Consider the following 22,224-nt stretch of genomic DNA (forward strand, 5'->3'; position numbering starts at 1 on the left):
TAATGCATTCTACGTTTTAAAACGATGTCCCAACATTTATAATTGCTTTCCTATTTATTTTTGAGCTGTTTTCTATGAAAAGGTGTTTTCTATAAAAATTTGAATTTGAATTTGAAAAAACAATTTTCTTTTGTTCTTTGGAACGATTAATTTATATTGCCAAATTATTTAATTTGAATTAACTTTACAGTTTCTTTTATTTGTTCGTTAGTTAATCGAAGACGAGTTTGCGATTATTTTTTATCGTGAGAAATATTTGACTCATGTGTGGGAATTTGAGTTCTACTACTATCTACAAATAACACTACAACATAGTTTAAGTAGGTAATTGTACATTTATATTTAAAATTTTTGACATATTTTGAGAGTTTTAATAAAACAACAGTGATACATTTTTACATAAATTAGATACAAAAAAATACTTGGGTATGTAAACACTTTCGAGGATAATATTTACAAGGCATAAAATACTTTTACATTTACAATTATTTACAGATCAGTTTATTCACAAAATTGAAAACCCTTACGACGAATTTGTATAGGTATCTCATTTTTATCAGTTGCCTGTGCGTTTTCTTCAATTATTTAATTGGATTTGATTTTATTTAGTAAATTGCAGCAAATTTTTAAATCGCCCGAACTATATACGCGTATATACATGTACTTATATTCGCTAATGGTAACTGTAAAGATGAACTACTTATAGGTAAAAACAAGATGCTGCGTGATTTTGAACAAATTATATGTCATACGGTCTTCTGATTTATTATTACAATATACCGAATTTTTTATTAATTAATGATTTTTTTTTAAATTATCACATTTACTTTAATTATAAACTAGCTAATTATAAATTTTATTTACAGTATCAATTTACAAACCTTTAATATACTATATGAAGTTTCTAATGAATAATCAACTGCCACTTGCTTTTCTTATTCTCCAACATGCACAAATTGCTCTAATTAAATTGTTTAGTTAACAATTAATTTGGTTTATCTACAAATTCAGATTAACGTACATAAAATCGCATACTTGAATCGCGCGTTGATAACGAATATTTCATAACAAAGCGTGGAAATATTTTACGAAAACGTATTGGTAAAGTTTAACAAATTAAACTAATTCAATTAGCTTGAGAAACGCGATTTGTCGAAAGACATGAAAATCGGGTGATATTAAAAATATTTTAATTTTGCTAAGAAAATCTCTCGCACACCGATATGTTAAAATCTTAGAAAAATTTACCATGTGAAAATAGCACAGACATTATGAGCGACCCATTTGGAATTCTCCTAAAACTAAAAAAATTATTACGATTTTTAAAGGACAGTCTCAATTTTGTCTAATCTATCAAATAATGTCAATAAGTCAATTGTCGAGATTTTAGTTTAATGTTGTATGTTTATTTTGTATAACTTTCTTCAGTCCTTAAAAGGTGGTTATATTTTTATTAAATAGATAGACCCTGTTATATCTTAAATATTTTCCCTCTGGAACTATGACATTTACGATGATGATAATTTACCTCGTTTGTAGACAAACTTTAAAATTAAAAGAATGTGAACAAGCAAAAATATATTTTTTCTGAATCCCTACAGCGGATAAGTGGATAAAGTACTAGTGGTGAAACATTATTGTTACACAATGATTGATTTGGATGATAATTTAGGATTGGCTTAGGTTTTTTGTTTCAGAGTCTAGTTAAAAAGAATTTCGAGTTTTTTAACTTAGAACTATCATGCTTTTACGGGCGATCTTACATTAATACATTATTGGACTAGTTTTCATCAAAGGTTTTACAAATTATGACTTAATTTGCAAGGCCTTTAAAAATCCCAATGAAATTATTTCGTGACTGTGTTATTTATCCATTATAAAGATAGAAATGTGTATTGTTTTACAGTCGAAATAGTAAATTGGGCTTTTATTGAGTTCGTCTTATAATATTCCTCCATAAAATTAACAAGTCTTTCGAAATAGGTAATTAATAGCTAAAATCGCGTAACAGTGGATCAATAAAACAATATAATCAGCATTAATTTCGAGTGGAAAGACTTGTCCTAAGCAGTTCTGGGAAACGATGATTTACTGTTAGAAATAGATAATTCCTGTATTAGAAGGAAACAGGTCAGATGTAAATAAGTCGATCTGGAACTCGCAGCTTCCGTTAACAGCGTCAAAATCTATTTGCCTGTCTTCGATTGTAATCTATTTTGTATATGTATAGTTTTGCATGAATCAGTCATGAATTAGTTGTAGTCAGCGGAAGGTAATTGCCGCCGACAGTTTATCCAAAAATCCTATTTGTTTTTCGATTATTAACACAGTCAAATTTAGTCCTATATGATTTCGCTCAATTTATTTATTAGCAAGTTTGCCTACCAGACTGCATAAAATTGATTGAATACTATGTAGAGTCTGGATGCGGCATGGTTTTACCAATTTATTCATCAACCCAAAGTAGATCGATTCAAACAAATTAAGTTACTTCCAGCGTTCCTTTTCTTCAAAATTGTGCGTTGTTGTCGAATAAAACTCGTTTGTTGCGTTTTTGAAAATGTTCAATAGCTATGGAACACGCAACAAATTTAAAACAGTTTTACTCGCCGCATGCTTTATATTGAAACGTTTTTGCCTTATAGAGAATATTTGTTCCGAAAAAAAAATTGTATTTATGCGGATAATAAGATTACTACCAAAATCAATGAAACGTCATTCGAAATGGAGGATATTTTAATCAATTTTAGTAAAGTCCTTTTGCCCAATATTTATTATTAGAAATATTTTTCATGAGACAACAACGCTTCTAAATAATCAGTAGTGAAGTAAAGGCATTTTTCCTGTTAGCATTTCTCAACAATATTGTCAATCTTTCAGACAAATGAAAAAAAAAACAGTTTTTTATTGCATTGCGCTTTACATGAATACAATGAAGGTACGTCGATTTGAATAAATTGGGTTAAATTGATTTACTTTTGGGTAAAAATTCCAGCCTTCCTTTCGATATATTTTGAAAGCTATAAAAACAATAACGCAAATATATTAATAACCATACTTACTTACTAAGAACGAAAATCAGGTCTTTAACACATGCCTTAGTATAAAATCTAGCTAAATCAGATGAAAGTCTTAGATAAGTGTCGTAAAAGTAGCGAAGAGCGAGTTGGTTGCATTATGTCTGTCACTTTTAATACTGATATAAAATGATACAAAATTGCGAGAAGTCACTAGATTTCGTATGTCACTTTTATAAAGTTTTCTTAGTTTCTCAGCTACACTAAATCAGCATCCCACTCTGTTTATAATTCAGTCATTTGTCAAACGGTACTTTCGCGTTTGTTCGCCATAAGTGGAGTTTCTGGAGATGTTTCTTCTTCAGGCGCTGCCGGTAAAGGCTGAAGGGGTATAGGTGGGTCTCTGTAATAATTTAATGAAGTTGACTTGTTTGTATTTACATTTTTTATTTATCGTATTAATACACATCAAACAAGCATATTTAATTGAAAACTATAAATCTAAATTCGCGTTTAAGCAATTTCAAGCAAAGCAACCAAAGAAGCTTGATTATATGTGCTGAGCAAGTGCAGAAGTACTTCGAAGTGAAAAAGTGCGATTTCAATAAACAGTGCAGGTAATACAAAAAAATGTTGGAAGTGAAATAACAGCTTTGTGGTCCTGTTATCGTCATCATGGATATGATTGTATACCCTGTAAGGTGGATTTATTCGGAATTTTTGCGACATATAAACTTGTAATCTGTTACGGATGCTTCTGCGCAAAATGGTTAATTACTCAACTATAAAAGCACGTTTACCTTCCAAAAACAATTTGTCTTACCTTGTTTGAGTAGATCTCAGTCTTTGTTGGGCTACTGGTACGCCTCGGTACTGAACAGGGTACATACCCGGTGGCAAATGACTTATAGGGCCGTACTGCCACTGTTGTGGAGGCTGTCGAGGCAAAGTACACGACGCTGTGTATGCTGGAATCATTTGTGCTGGTCCAGGGATCTAAAAGTTTTTTACTTTATTTCTACTATTCATTTATTTTCATTCAAATACATTTTTCCAGTTCCACTATTCCATATCCCCGATTTTCCAACTAGCTGAATTACAAGTCTCATGAAAGGAACTTATATTTTTGCGATCCCATCGAGGAATACTACATTCCCAGGAAACAAGAGTACCTACATGCAGGTACTTCAGGCTCTAAGCAAAATCTTTTAGATAAGTTCTATATTATTGAGGCGGATTACTTTTTTTACAAATTTGGATATTTCGCCTCAAAAATTTTTGTGTTTAAAAAGACAAAATTTCCTCACGTCTTTTATTACAGATTGATAAATAGTGCTCTTATTATTGTTTATTATTATTATTTCTTATTATTATTTATTTACTATTACTATTTCTTATTGCAAAGTAAGAGAATTAGTTATCAATCTGTAATAAAAGACGTAAGGAAATTCTGGCTTTTTTAAAGACAAACACTTTTGAGGCAAAATACTCAACAAGCAGTTTAAAAAAAGATTTTTTTAACATAGTTTAGTACATATTTTGTTCATAAGAGAACAGAAATAAAATGTTTCTTATGTGGGAGGTCGATTGAAACATTCATTCGCATTAAATATCCCAGTTCAATGTTGGATAACTTTTTGAAGCCAATTATTTGCGATTTGGAGATATTTAAGCCAAATCAATTTTTCTATTGAGAAACTTTGTAGGTGTCTTGTATGACTTAGAGTGTAAAACAGTATAAACCATTTTGTTTTTCTGTATTTTGGTCTTTCAGAACCATCTACTAGTTCTTTCGTGGCGAAGTAATTTATTGATTACATTAACTGCACACGTTGCAATTGTTACTTCTCTCTCCACAATGCTTTCATTTAATACGGATTGAGCTAACAATGAAATTATTGGAGCAACAAGAGCACACACGTGTGAAACTAGAAACATTTTCAACTCATCTTTACTTTGTCGCATTCAGGGTATATTGTAGGTGGTTTCTAATCAATAAATAACACTTTCTTTTAAGTAAACTAAGTTTGAATTGTATTTTAAAAGAAACTCGTGGATTACACCAATATTATTCAAATCGCGGTTTGAATGTCATCGAGCATTGAACAGCGAAACGAATATTGGCCTAACGTTAAGGTAAAATTGAATTTTATCTAGCTCATGTTCAGTAGCTAGTTTGCTCTACATCCGAACAGATTTGACTATAAAGCTGATTTCCTAGTTCGCTAAATTTGGGGCACGTCTTTGGAACTTATCAATCAAAATCGAAATAATGCAAGATAAATATATCCAGCGAATAATTTTTCTGTGATAGAAACGAATTTCCTGGAAGATATGTGTTCGCCGATAGAGATCTTTGGAAACTGAACTAAATAGAGCATAGACTGACCGATTGGAAAGTTTCCTCGAGAAAGTTTAGTCGATTCACAGAAGTTTTCAAGGAAACCTTCTAATAAAACAATATAACATCTATAGTGCAGGTCTGCTGCTAACTCCTGTTATATCAGTTTTGCTTTTCTTTGGAAATCAACAAAGCAAGCAATGGTAAAATACATACAAACCCCCTTTATTTGATAGCTTGCAAGGCCGGGGGATTACGGATGAAATACGGTAAAAATGCGCAAAAAACGGATGAATTCGGGCGTTCAAATATTCCAGCATAGATGTTTTGTTTGGTTAAAATTGTAGGTTTTATCCGTACAGTTTCAAGCACATAAGCAATTTAGCTTTTCGATATTGGGTTAAACTGTGACTTACCAGTTTTGATTGTGCATTTAGCTCGTGCAATGGCATCCCATTGCGTAACGTACAATATCCCATATATCCAGAGTTTCCAGCTTGACGCAGTAGGCTTCTGCTGGGAGATGTTTCAATAGTGGAAACGTGTTGCTTTTTTCTGGAATAATCCGAACAATCGTCTATATCTACTGGTTGAGGGATAATATCAGGGTTCTTCTCATCACTATCCCCTTCACCGCCACTTGATTCATGTTTAGATATGGGGCTTCCACCTGATATTTCGCATGAAAAAAAATTGTGTTAATAGTTGCTGTAGCAAATATTATTTTATTTAATATTACTCTATAAAGTAATTGCAATTTTCAGTTGGAAAACGCACTTATTAAGACTTCAGTTCGTTGAATACATTAAAGTGTAATTTAGTGAAGTGGACAACTTCAGTTTGCACTGAAATGGCAGGTTATTGTGTAAACTTAGATACGTCCAAGTGAAGTTGTAAATCTGCAACTACTGCAAGCATTGCCAGCCGCAATCCAGCTGGTCCCTCAAGTGGTATTTTCTTTATACGGACCAGTTATTATCGACAAGAGGTCCCACTTAGTGTGCCCGGCGAAATTACCCTTACTACAAACTAATTGTTTCGCCGGTATTGTTGCACACACCAAACTTTAAAGTTTATCCCTCGACTCTGTGCCATACTTGTTGCAGGGTATGCATGCATATTCAAGGTAAAGTTTCATATTTGAGAACGCTCGTCTCCCATTTTCTGTACATGCATATGCCGGCAGTTTGACTAATCTTCACAATATTTTTCGAGTTTCGTATTTTACGGCTGTTCGATGATTCGAAAATTAATTGCTTGGATAATTCTGTAATCTTTTTGTGTCACTAACCAACTTTGAAAAGATTGATGAATTTAAGTAAACCTAAGCGTCTTTGGAAGACAAATATAAGTAGTTTTATTTACAGCGTGTAATGCATTACAAGTTTTAATAAAATTGCTTGATAGGACATTTTGTAACAATAATAAGTTTCCGTGGTTTAGAAGCGAAAATATGTCCAGATCAAAACAAATATTGCTTTCCTCCTTGCAAGAATACTCTTTTTGCCAATATCCGTTTTCTAGCCAACTAATACCTGCCTGATACTATTCTTATGAGTTTTTGCTCATTTGTTACTCATTATTGAATTAAGAAATCAAACACCGTCTAGCATTTATTAAGTTTAAAAGTATGTACATGCTTATTATTTAATTTTGCTCCTGTGGCGTGTCAGTCGTCGCTTCGCCGCTAACCAAATAAATTTTGATTTTAAATCTTGAAATTTTGAAATTAAATCGAACTGCGGTTTCTGTTCAAAATTTAACTACCTAATTCCCAATCTGATAAAGATGCGATGTGATTAGAGTGTATTAGCTAGGATTTTGCACTTTTGCAATCACCTGCATTTTGCAAATTGCACTTTCCGACGATTCTATTCAAACCGACTAAAGCCACTGGATTTTTATACAAAGAAGCTAAGGCTTACAAAAAGCGAATAAATTGATCTGGATATAAAGCATGTGAATGCATCTAAGGTTAAAATTATACTAAATCATCTAAGCTTCGTAATAATGGTACCAAATGCATATCTTAAAGGGGAGCGTTTTTTAAAGGTGAAAATAAGTTAATTTCAGAATTACGCTTTTTTTAGCCGAAAACACGAAACCAAAATAATCGTTCTCGCTCAGCCTTAAAACTTTTATTCCATAGATTCTTACTTTGCAACACTAATTTTCTCAGATCAGAAGATTAATTAACGCAAAAATCAGTGAAATAAAATGACCTACAGTTCTTCTTTTTCGACGCTTTAAATTAAAAATTCCTTAATAAAACTAATTTTATTATTATTGTCTTTTGGTCGCTATGAATATTTTATTTTACTATTATTGTGTGATTGAGTGATTTATTTTTTCAGTCGTTTCTTATACTTCCTTCCTTCCTTCCAAATTTACTTAACCAAACTGACCTTTTCAAAGATGTGTTTCAAATACTAATGTTGACTAATCAAATTTCACAGCAAAGCTGTGGGATGCAAAATAATTTATAGCTTAGAGGTATTATTGCATGAAAGTACATTTAATGAAACTATAGGAACATCAATTAAAAAATTTGGAATGATCTAGAAAAATTATTAGAGAAACATAATTATTTAATGTAGGGCACTTTGTCAAATTTAATAAAGAAAATACTTGTGGGAATCCCATATTCTTCCACATCTCTCTGCTTTAAAAATCTTGCGTTTTCAACATTGGAATGTCAAGTATCTAAGATAAGACAGGGACATACTTTTAAAGCCCTCTAAAAACTGACTGAAATCTTGAAATAAAAAAAATAATCTGTGAGATTTGAAAAATTAAATTGCGATTATCCAAAAAAGTGTTGTGGATTGAAATTAAAACAAACTGCACCGTACCGTTTTTTGCTTACAACGAGACAAGCTGTTCGAAAAGCTGTGAGAATTGACTGGATTCCTCCATTGATAAAAACACAATATATTTTATCTTTCTAATATCGTTTATAACCTTGCAGTAAACACGATGAAACGTGGTGCGAAAGAAAACGTTAGAAAGCCTCAATGTAGCAAACGTTGTATGGATTTTGCAAAATCAGCAAAAAATCACGCTTTACTCATTAAATAAGTGAAAAATACCCATCCCAACTCTAAGGACAACACTTTCATGTTTCTGCTGTTTCATATAAGTATCCCTGCTCTTTTTTCACTTTCATCTACCGTCAGCATGTAATTTCTTCTCACTGACGCAATTAAATAATGCCAAATTTAGCATTCAGCATCACATTTACAATATATTTAAAAGTAACTTGAAATGGTCCTTGTACAAGCCAAGAAGCAGACAGCAACGAAAGTAAATAGCTCGAACAAACAATTTTGGTTCGTGCAACAAATAGTATGCGGGAGCTTTAGAGGTGAGAGAACTGCGGAAAATCGGCCTTGATTAATAAGTTTTCTGGGCCTCGAAACTTACGGTGGTGTAATTTATCTAAATTATCTAGGGGCGCAGCTGGTCTTTTCAATTAAAAGATGCTTATGGGGCAATGTTGAAAGTGTTATAAGAACTTCACGTAAGAAAATCTGCTTTATTTACCGCTTCAAAAAGTATTTCCAAGAGTAAATATTAATAATTATTTGCAGTGAACTGTAGGTAAAATTTTTCTGGGTCTAACTACCCGATATAACTAAAATAACGATATAAAATAGCATACTTTTTTAAATTTTACTAAACTTATTTTAAAAAATGAGCAATAACAAAATTGTCGAGTTTATTGCTGTAGAAGCATAATCGTTATCACTTAAATTAATTTTATTATTATTTTTAAATAAATTTAGTTCAACGAAATGCAGAACATTATAATGTATTTAAATGTAAATTTAGCTCTTCTGTAGCTTAATGGCGAAAAATTGCTTGCTATGCAGAGAATAGAAAAACTAGGAGCTGTCGAGCAAAATGAAAACCTATTGAAAGTAATCCTCATCTATGTATGCAGGTGAATGCTAATCTAACACAAGCTCAGAAATTAAACACGATGGAAATCGACAGATATTTTCAAAACCAAATTAAACCAAACTCAAAATTTACATACTTCTTAAGGTACTTTGGGAGCAAACTACAGCATGAAGAAGGTCGTTATGTTAATAAGCTTGCGGAATTATTCGATTCCGACATTGAGTATTTGGCATGGGGCCCCATTTCTGATCATTTCTCTCAACTAAAACCCCGATAACGTACCATATCTTGCGGCTCCAGTGATAGCGAATCTACTTAGCTTTGTCGAGTGCTGTTTTAATGCTATCTTACTTGTACGGTAATTTCATGTGGCGAAAGAACTGCTGAGAATGGAATGAGGATAGAAATGAGATGAAAAGAACGAAAGGCTTTGGTATAATCAACACATTTTCATTAACTTTAACATGCTTAGATAAGTTCTATGTCGAGAGCCATTCAGCTTGTTCGAGAAAAGCCTTCCAGGTACTATACATTTTTTTAACTTTGACTTGTTTGCGTGCGAAGTTGTTGAAACATTCACAAAATTGTCGCAACAGCTGAAGCTAGGAAGTTGCGTATTAGTGGTCAACATTTGTTTAGGTAAATTAATTGAAATTCTTATTAAAAATCAATCTTTAATTTGGTTCATTATCGGATAACAAAATGCACAAACATGACCGAGATATTTAGATTCTCAAATCAACCCTGCCTTTTCTTGAAAAATACTCCACTGCATCAAAGAAAACACGCCAAAAAGAATTCCTAACTTCGGCGACTACATACATATTTTAGCAGCGTCCCATAAATAATTAAACCAGCTGCTAAAATATTGATCCTACCGAATAAACAATATTGAGAAAAATATTTTGCAAATGTGTTTAGGTGTGGAACGTAAATCCCCAAATGAACGCTTCTTAAGACGCCGATCGCACTTTTGGAATCAATAATAACTTTTATTTGCAAAGCCTGATTGAAGCAAAAAGAAACTTGATACTTCTTAGCACCCAATATTACTTTTATTATATATAATAAATATCCTTTATTATAAGTTATTGTTTATGTAGAAGTTTTGTAATATTTCTCTGGCTAATAGTTTATATAACAAAGGATAGATTCAAATATAGTGACAAACAAAGACAAATCTTAGCTATACATATAAATTTTTGCTTTGAATGTGCCTACTCATTCCTTTGAACATTGACTGCGCACAGAATGATGCAAATATGACCCAAGTAAAGTCTCGTTAAAAAAAATAACTATGACCCTAAAAACAGGTTTAGATGAAACTAGATCCTGTTTCGCTTACCTCCTTTATCGCTAAGGGTGGCCCCGCTGCCGCTTCCTCGATGCTCCAAGCTGCCTCCAGTTACCACCGCATTTTTATGCCTTTGCTGTTGTTTCCTGCGATGTTCGCCCTCCTGGGTGCACTGCAGTCTAAGGACCAAAATTACAACTAAAAGGACTATGAGGAGAGCTGAAACAACGCCGATTATGACACTCATTAACGGGGTGAACCGGAATGGGGACCGCTGTGAGTCTGGAACAGAAAGCAAATTATTAAAACATATTTCACATAAGTGGAATTGCGAAATTGTTCGAACCGCTGCGGATTTCGTATTCATGAAAACATTAAAGGATGTAACTGCTTGAATAGAATATTCAGAATTTGTACAGGTTATTTCGTTTTTTCCAATACTCTACAATTTAAGTACGTGGATGATTAGCTTATAGAGTTAACTGGCAGTTGGCAGTCAAACTATTTCGTGCAGAAATATCTTCGAATCTTTTGGAAAGCAATTCTTAGCGTTTTGTCTAAAATCCGGCAGTTTCAACTTTCTTTCATTAATTATTGCTTTTATGGCAGTTTCAAGCGGGTTGTATTCCTTAACACTATGTAACAAAGTTGGTACGATTCAGATTTTGATTGCTTGAAACGATGAGTGAAAGTGAAAGGAAATGTTCGTAAAAACACAATGAAGTCTCTTTCCAAAACTACCATTAATAGGTGTTTTTTGCATTAGTTTTTCCGGCCATCTATCAATTGCTTCACATTCTATGCCTTAATTCGAATTCCACATGGTTGCAGTAAAAGTACTTAAAGGTGAACTTGAATTGAATGAATAATCGATTTTACACTCACAATATTTAATTATGAGCATGAATGGGTTCCGAATGAGAAAAATAAATCAGTGGATAATGAATGTGGCGAAACGTATGCGAAATTGGAACGGAACGTTGAGTGTCAGTTTTTAATGCTTTGTCAGCAAACAACTAAAATTGTTCCCTATACGGGGCAGCGACGGACGACCTTAAAAATGTTTACGCCAGCCTTAATAAAACACCGCTTCCATACTTTAGCCAGAGTCCAATTTTTTCTTTTATGTCGTCATAAATCTTAATAATTATTTTATAGGTTGCTGCATTTGGTTGAAAGTGACCCGCAAAAAACCCTAAATCTTTTATGTCAAGCCTTCGCTTTTTGCTGAGAAATAGATTTTTTCCAACATGCAAATAGCCACGTATCCTGCAAATGCTAATTTTGTAAAGCTTTGTTTTAAAAGTCATTTTGTATTATTTGTAATGAATCAAATAATATTTTCCGCATGGCTAAATGTTTTATCCGGAAGTAACCGGGATAACTTTTATGGTGTGTTGTGTAAAGGATTTGCGAAGGATTCAAACGATTTTGACGGACTTTAAAAATTTCCGGCTTGAAGAAGGATTTTCGGGGATTTCCTTCGATCTTGTAACTTGGATTTTCTCCTATTTAAGTCTCATTCCACTGCCGGGCTAATGCTTTCATTTAAGGAAAATTTACATTTATCCCGTACTAATCAAAGTTGATGGTGTCTGTTTAGCGAAAAGTCCGTGAAAAAAGTGAGTTATTCTCTTGTGCGGTTTGTTTCGCTTTTTCAAATTTTCTTTGTTGACACACTGATGAGGGCAAGTATAACTGGGAATCACATTGAACAGTTTTCGTCAAAAATCATGAATATTTTCAATCAGCTGACATGATCCTAAATGTATGCACTTACATATTTTCTATCTCGAAAATTAATTTTCTTCTGCTATAATATAAATTTCTTAAACAATTTTTCAGCTGTTTTTCTGAAAAAGGAAGTTATAAGTCAAAGTTCATAACGAAAATACAGACCGATTTATAACTCACTTGTAATAATAGACGATTTTTAGGTAGTTTTTGAGAATGACTGCAGATTTGCTATCGTAACGTTTCTTTTAACTTTTCTAAACTAACTTCTTTATCAATCGGAATTTTTTCTTCTCTTAACTAAGTTGTAGCTTTTGATTACCTTTGGATAAATAATCACTCTTTATCAATCTGTAATAGAAGACCTGAGAAAATGTTATGATTTTAAAAGACAAACATTTTGAGGGGAAATACACAACGAAAAACTGTTGAAAACATGAATCCGCCCGAACCAGATAGAACTTATCATATTAATACTCATCCTTAGGTAGTTGTAATAAAAGCACACCACCATTTTTCCATAATGCATTTAAAACTAATTTGTGCTTCGTTTTTAAATTAAATTTTTTAAGCAGCCTGTAATTAAGGACGTGCCATTTTATGGGATAGATGCCTGAAGCGTTACATTCCACTTATGGAAATTTCAAATCCTTCCAAAGCTGGCTGTTTATGTTTAAAAATATTTTATTTAAGCATATCCGCTTTTAGTGCCCATTTTAAATTCACCAAGCGTAGACTGGAATTTGTCCAGTGGATAGCGTCTATGTTTTAAAATGTAACACTGTGAGCAGCGTTGGCCTTTTTCCATTATTCATCAGCCGCGTTTTTATGTATTGAGATACGAATATGTTTATTGGCTATTGCCATATTTTTCCGCCTAATATTGGACCTATAGGAAAAGGCATGTTATTTCTTTTGAAGAAAATATTTTTCAGCATCTCTTTAGGTGTTTTTCTACCAATCTATCCCTCGGTTTTTGGGTCATTCATACAATTTTCTTTTTTATATTCGTCGATATTGATCCAAACATGTTCAGTAATGTGTTGATCCAAACAATCCAAATTATTGTAGTAGTAGCTGATTTAGGTACTTAATTGCATTCTCTTCGTCAAATATTTGATGAAACGCCGATTAATTTACTAATGAACTACCAAAACTCGACCACAAATTATTTCGCAATTATTAAATGTCTACATTAAAAAGCCGAAATGCCGCAAAGTCTCTGCGAAATTCCAAAAGCGTGTTTTACAATTTGTCTACTAGACAAAGCAGATATTTCAAAACACAGCTGCGATGAGCAATCTTCCACTTAATGCATTATGCAGCAACTGCTGCTTTATTCTCTTTATAGTTGTCCCGTGACGACAACAAATTATTTTAATTTATTTGAAACTTTTTGCAACTTCAACTCTAAAAATAATATAAATTATTTTTTATATCAGCACTAGCAGATCGAATTCGAATAAGTTATTCATGCTTCAATGTGAAAGTGAGCTTTCAAGCGTTACAGTTTTGGGGACTTTTCGTGCCTAATTTACTCACTGACTATTTTAATTCTGAAAACTACTGGAATACTTTGACTTACCTCTTTCTGCAGTTAGTTGCTTCTCGGGAAGTCTTAAGGTGGATGCTTGCAAAATAACAGGTTCGCTCCTTCCTTTTGAATTGTACGCAAAAACTACCGCATGATATTGGATACCGGGTTCCAAATTGTTAACAACAAATCGAGCTAGTGGAGATGTTGAGTTGCTTTTCATGTCCTGTGATTGACTCTCCCTGATCTGGAAAGTTTCGTACATTTGTGGTTTTGTACATTCGATAATTATTAAATTTATTTAGTGTTTTGTTTAGTATTCAGCTTGTAACAAATTGTGTTCGAAACTTACTAAGCCAAATGAGTTCTTGCACAAGAGAGCTTAAGAATTAACAAAACAATTAACAATTTAATAAAAACCGATAATTGATAGTTTTAAATTACAGCACTTTTTAAAATTTCCATTTTTGTTTCACTCTTAACTTGTTTAAAATTGTAAATATTGTTACTTATATCAGCAATAAGCTTATTTAAAATCACGCCAACACTATATGCCTTTGATTGTAAGTTAAAGAAAAAAGCTAGAAAGTTAAAGCAAATAACCGAGCTTCAGAGCTTACACCTAATGCAATTTATGTTTATTTAAGTAAACACTACTTATTTAAGCTCTTATATATTCAGATCAAACACGAGACATTAGAAATAATGTAATTATCATTAATTCTAAATACCAACAGCCAATGAATATTTTCTATTTTCAGTGAAATGAACATTCGCGGTTTTCGCATGAATTTGTCATATTTTCCATTATTTACAATGCTGCATTTATAATTTTATCTCGATGATGCAACAGCAGAACAATTCAAGAAAGATGTCTTTTCTCCAGGACAAATTACTGCAGAAAGTTTTTCAGTACATCTTTTATTCCCGAATGATTAAAAATCCTCTTTAAAAGTCCCGTTCCTTCGGTAAGTTAAATTGCGTTTCAGTTAACAAGTCGTCTTATTTTTTGCTTTCTTAATCGGGATTTTATTTGGAAGTTTAGCATAAGTTATTTATGAAGAACATGAAAAACACGTTGAGTAGGTTGGACTAATCAAACTAAAATTTAGCGGCGTATAAATCACGATCGGACTTTTTGTGTGGAGTGTAGAACATAAAAAAAACACTTACCTCTAATAAAAAAGCTTGAGTTAAGCCCCCGTTAAATCCTTCAGTACATCGAATTTGAAATGATGTCATTGATATATTTAGAATTGTGCAATTATGCACCTGATCTGGGCGCCCTGTAATATAATTGATGTTTTCAGTGAAAATAAAAAGCAGGAGAACACAGTAATAAAATTCAAAACAGCTGTTTCACGGCCCTCTTCTCGAGGAATATTTTGTCATAAAAAGTATAAATAACAAAATAGGAAAAATCCTGCAACGTTACCAGAGTAAAAGCCTGTAAAGTTTTACAACCATGCATAGTAGCGGACTTTCGGTGGCTTTTACGAAACGCCGAAGAATAAATTGTTTACTTGGGGAAGAGTTTTTAGAAAGCATCAGCACCAATTAAGTTATTTTTATTGGAAATCAAGTTTCTGTCCAGCATGTAATAAAAAAAAAAAATTAGAAGAGTTGTAAAAGTCAATATTCCCAACTAGTCCTTCCTCTTCTTTTGTCCGACATGATTTTCTCTCAAGTGGAGTTGGATTATAATAGGCTATTATGACAGGATTTTATAAACTAGAGTTTAAGTTAGAGACTAACCCAAACTAACGCAAACTGACGAAAATTACAATAACGGTTTGTTGCATTATTGCAATTAATCAATCTATCTCAATTACACTTAGCTCAATGGGCCAGTTCTCGCTTTTCTGAAGAAAATTTGGGCGAGTTTGTGAATTATTTCTGCTCTTAATTCCATAATATTTTCTGGCGTTGTGAGATGATTGCTACTGTCGTTTTACAAAGAAAATGTTCTAAAGGGGTGAAATTAAAATAACTAAGCAGCCACTCACCTCAAAATTGAATGAAATAATTATGAATCTTATATAACTGACTACAATTATTTCTTTTAAAAATATTTTTTTTAATTATGTATTATTATTGAAGTAAATATACACAGGGGTCCACACAAATTGCAATTACCATACGATTAACAACAAATCCCGTAATCCAGGGGATACGAAAATATGCTTAAAAATCTGTTATGTGCGTGGTAAAACATGACAGAAAACAAGGCCTTTAATTAGCATGTGCTGTTGTAATTAAAACACTGTTCAGCACAGGTCCATGGTAAATAAAATCATGTCACGTTCGTGGCCTCCAATTAAGAAAAACAGAGCTTGAATTGATTGGACCTAAATTAAAAACACGTACTTTAGATCAAACGTTTTTTTGGGGCAAATAACTGGGTATGTGGATTAGAGACATTTTCCATTGCCTGGATTTGTATGCGGTAAGTAACATATTTGCATAAAGATATACATCCAAGTCTAGTTCTGAAACGATCTTCTATGATCTGAGTGTTTAACTGTAAACGCTACTGAGTGTTTAAACAATAAGTAATAAAAATTCAACATATATGACTTTGTTGTTGGTATCTGAAGCGCGAGCTTAAATGTGAAATATAGAAGGCATTCCTTCCCAGACAAGATTCACAGGGGCATGAAAAACGGCATAACATCTGCGAGAACTTAGCAACAGTAACGTCGAACTTTTATTTTTGTTAAGTACGTAAAAATGTAGTGAAATTTTTGTGGTTTAATACGGTATCCACTCTCTTGCCACGACATTTTATAGAATATTTTCTGCAGCGGAACTTACTTCATCAGTTTACTTCATTTCGTATAAAGCAAGAGGTGTTTTATGGTAAAAAGATGTGTCACCGAACCGCTCCATAAAGATTTTTCCATTCTTCTCAAATATTCTAGACTTGGTATCAAGGAAAGCTGACTATAATAAAATAGAAAAGCTAAATAATAATGCTGAGAAATTAAAGCAATATTACTTTTCAATGTTTGCTGGCTGAATTTTACCTAAATAAACTATTAATTTCATGCTAAAAATTAAACTTTTGATTCTATCTTTTGACATTAAATTAACTCTGCTACCTCTCAACTCCTGAACAGTTGACCCTTGCAGCTTGAAGAAACATGTGCAAATGAGAAATATTTCTTTCCCTCTTAAAATAAATGAACAAAAAACATGAAAAATGCTGAAACACCTGTTGTTTTTTAATTGAAACACCTGTCGTTTGGCTTCAATAATTGGTAGAAAAATGCAGTTATGAAAAACATTTTCATTTCTTCGTTTCGAAAATTGGCTGTTAGGTTCATAAGCGGCTTCCGTTCAATTTAACAATATCGTTCAATATTTCTAATAATTTTTCAACCAGAAGATTGAAAATTAAGTTAAGCTAAATTTAAATTTTGCTGTTGTTCAATAATAACATTAACCAAAACAATAATTTATTTTCATTAACCGAGCGCTCAAACGTATAAATTGGATGAACTCTTGCTAGTTTTGAGTGAGTGGAGTGCTAAACTTAAAATTATAGATTCTAACGACGTTTAATAGGGGCTATATTGAATGGAGAAACAATAAATGAAATAAAATATGATGAAAGAAGCAGATATGAATATCATGAAACTAACAACAAATTTGTCTCCAACAATTACTGGTAGCAAGCCAAATTAAAGTGCAGGAATTTATGGTTTGAAGAGGGATTAGGAGACGCCGTTGTAATAGAAAATCTGGAAACAACATTTCTAGCACATTTCTAGCCAACTCCTTTCAAGCTTATTGAGAAATATAAACGGATTATTGAATTAAAATAAATACCGGCGAAAACTAAATAGAATGAAATACTGAATGAAAATAATTAATTATGAAAACCAACCTTAAGTAGTCTTACGCTGATACCAGAGTAATCTAAGATTTGCACAAAATTAAAAAAAACTAGACAACTAAAAGTACAGAATAACATAATTCTAATACCGAGAAAATTCCGCCATGAAAAATGAAAATAAAACGTAAAACGGAATGTTAAAACATATTTGAAATTTGAATTGGAAAGCAAATTTTTAACTTTTGTATGTATCCAAGTTATTTGTTTAGATATTAATTTCAGATGGTTTAGTGACAGTATGCTTTTGTCGCGGGAAATTATAAACAGATTTAATATTTAATTGGTAATTAATAATACGTTTTTTATTTTAAATTATAATTTTCAAATTACATTTTTTTTACTGTTGATGGCGAAATTGCAGGGTGCCTTGCCTTGCCTTGCGTCCTGAATTAGAATATTATTTAAATATTTTGAATGAAAATTCATGATTCAAAAAAAAGAGCATATGTTTAGACTGCATTAGGGACTCTATTAATTAAAAATTTAATATTTGCCGAAAAAACACATATTTAGCACATGCGAACTAAAGTTTGGTAACAGACAAATTAATGACTCAACAAAAATCTGAAATTTGAGTAAATTCAGGGCGAAAGTATTACGTTAACCAATTGTCTATCTTCTCTTCTTGTGGCCTGAAATCAGCCTTTTTATGGCGATTAGAGACATTACGTCCAACGACTATACAAAGCTTTCTACGGATTGTTTAGTAGTTTGGCAACATTTTGCACATTGCACAAATACTATTTCTGCTCGCATTCCCTTGTGTTGCTTTAATGTAATTGCCGTTAGAGGCACTTAAAGCAACAAAGTTAAAAGAAAATTGCAACCGGTCTGAAGTTCCTAAAATCAGGAAAAAAAGAGGACCGGGACGTACCTTGCGTGTTTGGAATAATTGCGTGAGTTTGCAGATATACGTTTCGTGTTTGAGTGACTTGAAACAAAGCAGAGAATACGTGAGTATGCGAAAGTTGTTATGCCATGACGAGAGCCTGAAGTATTTGCTGCCACCTTTTGGCATTTCTAGTAATCGTTCACGAATATTATATGTGAAATATCTACCAACCGTTCCACATCGCTATGAATAACTTACTCAGGAGCGAATATAGTTGTAAGAGTAAACAATGAACATATTTTTTATCTATTGAAAACCTTTACGAACCCATTTGCTATTATAAACCGCAAAATGTCCAATGAGATGATATGAGATTAGCACACGTGAATATATTTTTCCTCTTGATTTTGTAAACAACTCTAAACCAACCAATTTCGAGTTCAAATTATGCTCTATCTTCACTCATACGAAAGTTATGCATTTCACATTAGTTAGACTTAAATAATTTTATGTAGGTTTTAGCTTCTCTAGCTTCTAAAAAGTTGTCTATAAAATATATATTGAGAAGAACTGCCCAGACTATGCTGATAATATGTTCTGCGCTTTTCGAAAACACAACCTTAATCTTTTTTAAACTAAATTGCTAAATGCGATACCACTTCAAAGCTAACAATGTATGGTTAAGTCAGATGTTCATGCTCATTACTTAGCACAACGGTTTCTAAGTGTAATTCTACACTCGTGTAATATGGTCCTTCCTTTAAACGAAAGACGGCGCAAAAGGAGATGATAAGGAAAAAGGGGAGAGAAAAGATATTTTTCCGCCAATTGATTTTGTTCAGATAAAACATCCCGGGGTATATCTCAAGGTACGATTGGCAGCAATAAAATCTAACGTTAATGGCGGAATTATACAAATAGTTAGACCTTTCCCTTTGATCTTTACCGCTGAAATTATTGCTCTCACGGTAGCAAAGTCTTCCCGTTAAGAATGCCCTACCTAACATTGCCATTCAACATGAACTCTTAATATGTATAAAGATGAATTTACATTTATTGGCCAGCCTTTGAAAAAAAATGATTTTTTTAATTTGAAACTATAGTTGTCGAAAAACCTTTCAAATCAAGCTTCTAATGGATTATTAATTAGGAAATTTGGTTCGTGTGGTTAATTGACTTATGTTTGCATTGATAAACTCCCAGCTGAAAGTTATTAAAATAATTTTGCAATCGAGCAAGACTTTTGAAGTGTGCAAATACATTGAATACATTTTCAACCACATTGACACGCCATGAATGAATGTGGCAAATAATATTAAATGAAAGTCAATATTTTACATCACTCTGGCATTGCATTTTGAATAGACATCGAAATGGGACTCTTCAAACTGCATGTTGGAAACATTTCACGGAGTGAACCGTCCAGAGAATAAAAATTTACCTTTGAAATTTCTCAGCGCTCATTGTTATTCAGTTAGCAGCGGTCTGCATAAAAATGAATCAGCACAATGCACTTGGGAATAGCTGGAGGTAGCAGCCTGGTAAAATATACATACATACATACATGCATGGAGTGCAAACAAAATTATAATTCGCCAAATAGAATTTTCTAGTTAATCTGTCATTTATATTAGAACTGAACGGTGACTTGTTTTTCAGAATAATTTGCGATTAGTGAACTGCAACAAGATTCCATTATCTACCTTTACCCTCTACCATTTTCATTTGCAATTGAAATTTAACAGAAAATTATTTTTATTTATAACATTTTCTTGTCCAAATCATTTGCGGCCGTTCAATGCCACCTTTGTTTCACCAAGTTTTACTGGGAGCTCTTCGGTGTTAGCTTAACGCAAATTTTTGGAAATTTCTAGTAATGTATAGTATCATTTTCTTTCATTCGTCCAGGTGCAATCATAGATTCATGAAAATCAGGCAACAGTAGAGCGAAATTATAACTAAGCAACCTAGTAAATTGTTTGTGAATTGTCATCAATCAATGCAGTTATTGAGATAATTTTTTTAACCATCAATTAATCCATTTAATTTATTGAAAATAACTTTTCATTTTCGAATTGAAATAGAAAATAAATAATAGAAATGTGCATGTGTTGTTGATGCTGATGATTTTGAAACTTTAGTTACTTGTCTTCCTATAAGACAAAGATTGAAACATAATTTTACTTAGAAAACAGCGAACCATAATAGTTAATTTCTGCACTTAATTGATCTCATTTTCGTCTAGAGCTAAGACTGTTAATCTTACCAGCGGCAATTATATGAAAAACACACGGCACTCGTTGCATTCCAATTTTATTGGCTGCATAACACAACAACGTTCCATAATCCAATTCAGTCATTGGAGTATATGTGACTATACTGGATGTTCCACTTTTTGCGATGTGGGATTGGGCCACATCCACTGAATCAGCCGAGTTATTAAATGTCCATTTAAACTGAACCTGCAATAAAAAAATATTTAAAAAAAGCCATTTATTTAATCCATTAGGTTCACAATTATATTAATCGGTTTCAAGCAACTGGGAAATAGGCAGTATCCTAATTTGGAAAAAATACACATGCAATGCATCTTCTGGAATAAACTGATATATTCGGACAGCTTAAATCTTTAGCTTGAATTTTTCTGTCACTCAAAATTGGCGTGTAAATTGATTTGGTGGGGTAGAAAATTATGCATTAAAAATTTCCTAACTGCCTTGGCTGGGCAATTAAAGTGCGTACTTTTGATGTGATTTATTTTGGTGTACTTTTGACATATTTTTTTATTTTACTGAGCAACTGCACAAGGTAACGCAAAAAAATTATTATTTATTGCCAGCCGCATGGAAAATAGTTAAGGCTTTAGATAGCTAAACAGTTTTATAATGGTGTAACATATAACATTAGAAAGGAAAAAGGAAAGTACTTATTTCAATGTCTCTGGGAGAAAATACAAAAAAATACAGTTTATATCTGGAACATTGTAAACTTACAACACATTATATTAGTAATTGCAATCTGTATTTTCATTGCATCTCAACCATTTAAATTTATATTTCAAATTGAAAAATAACGTTTTTAAAACTACGCCCGTATTTCTTTTCAATCTGTATATTGCTACATACTGCCGAAACATGAACAAATTTGAAACTGACCACGAAATATGTGCAATTTCATTCTCCTCCGCTTTAAAATAACACTGAGCGTTACACTAATTGGATAAAAAGTTTCCAACATAAATAAACATACAAAACGTTTTTATTTAAACAAATCTAACTTTCCTCTTATAGCAAATTAAAAACAAAACGACTTTTTCGGATTGTTTACTTTCAAGTTTTTAATTTAGTTACCTCCGGGGGATTTGCGTCCACTTGGCAAACAATTTCGGCTCTCTCCTGCTTGGCTACACCATAAATTCTGGTCTGATTCGGCTTGCAGGTAGGGGTGTCTGAAAATAAATTAGGATTAAAGATTTTTTTCTTGAAATGAAACAGGCCGGACTTGAAGTAGCAAATCAAGATACAGTTGCGTTCAATTCCAGTATATCACGCTTACTAGAACAGAAAAGTCTGACAAAACTCATGTAGCGGGAAGTTGCTTTTGCCTGAAGTGTAACAAGCAAATATTTTTAATGAAGCGAATTCTTTGAAAAACTTTTGTGAAAGTTCATT

At 32.5% G+C, this 22,224-nt stretch overlaps 1 protein-coding gene across 1 annotated transcript in view; it reads right to left on the minus strand.

Moving 5' to 3' along the window:
* Positions 1-674: 674 nt before the first annotated feature.
* Positions 675-22,224, minus strand: part of LOC109544996 (hemicentin-1) — a 114,143-nt gene continuing 92,593 nt past the window's right edge. Inside the window, exons 9-16 of the mRNA XM_019915459.2 lie at positions 21,904-22,001; positions 20,820-21,015; positions 14,997-15,109; positions 13,875-14,070; positions 10,607-10,837; positions 5,775-6,028; positions 3,841-4,013; positions 675-3,420 (exon numbers count right to left, since the gene is read on the minus strand). Coding sequence (XP_019771018.2) covers positions 3,321-3,420; positions 3,841-4,013; positions 5,775-6,028; positions 10,607-10,837; positions 13,875-14,070; positions 14,997-15,109; positions 20,820-21,015; positions 21,904-22,001 — 1,361 coding nt within the window. The 3' untranslated portion in view covers positions 675-3,320. The remainder of the gene's footprint in view (positions 3,421-3,840; positions 4,014-5,774; positions 6,029-10,606; positions 10,838-13,874; positions 14,071-14,996; positions 15,110-20,819; positions 21,016-21,903; positions 22,002-22,224) is intronic.

This window comes from Dendroctonus ponderosae, unplaced genomic scaffold, assembly GCF_020466585.1.
Source record: "Dendroctonus ponderosae isolate FM_Combo_2020 unplaced genomic scaffold, Dpon_F_20191213v2 Dpon_F_20191213_6, whole genome shotgun sequence".
Classification (NCBI taxonomy): domain Eukaryota; kingdom Metazoa; phylum Arthropoda; class Insecta; order Coleoptera; family Curculionidae; genus Dendroctonus; species Dendroctonus ponderosae.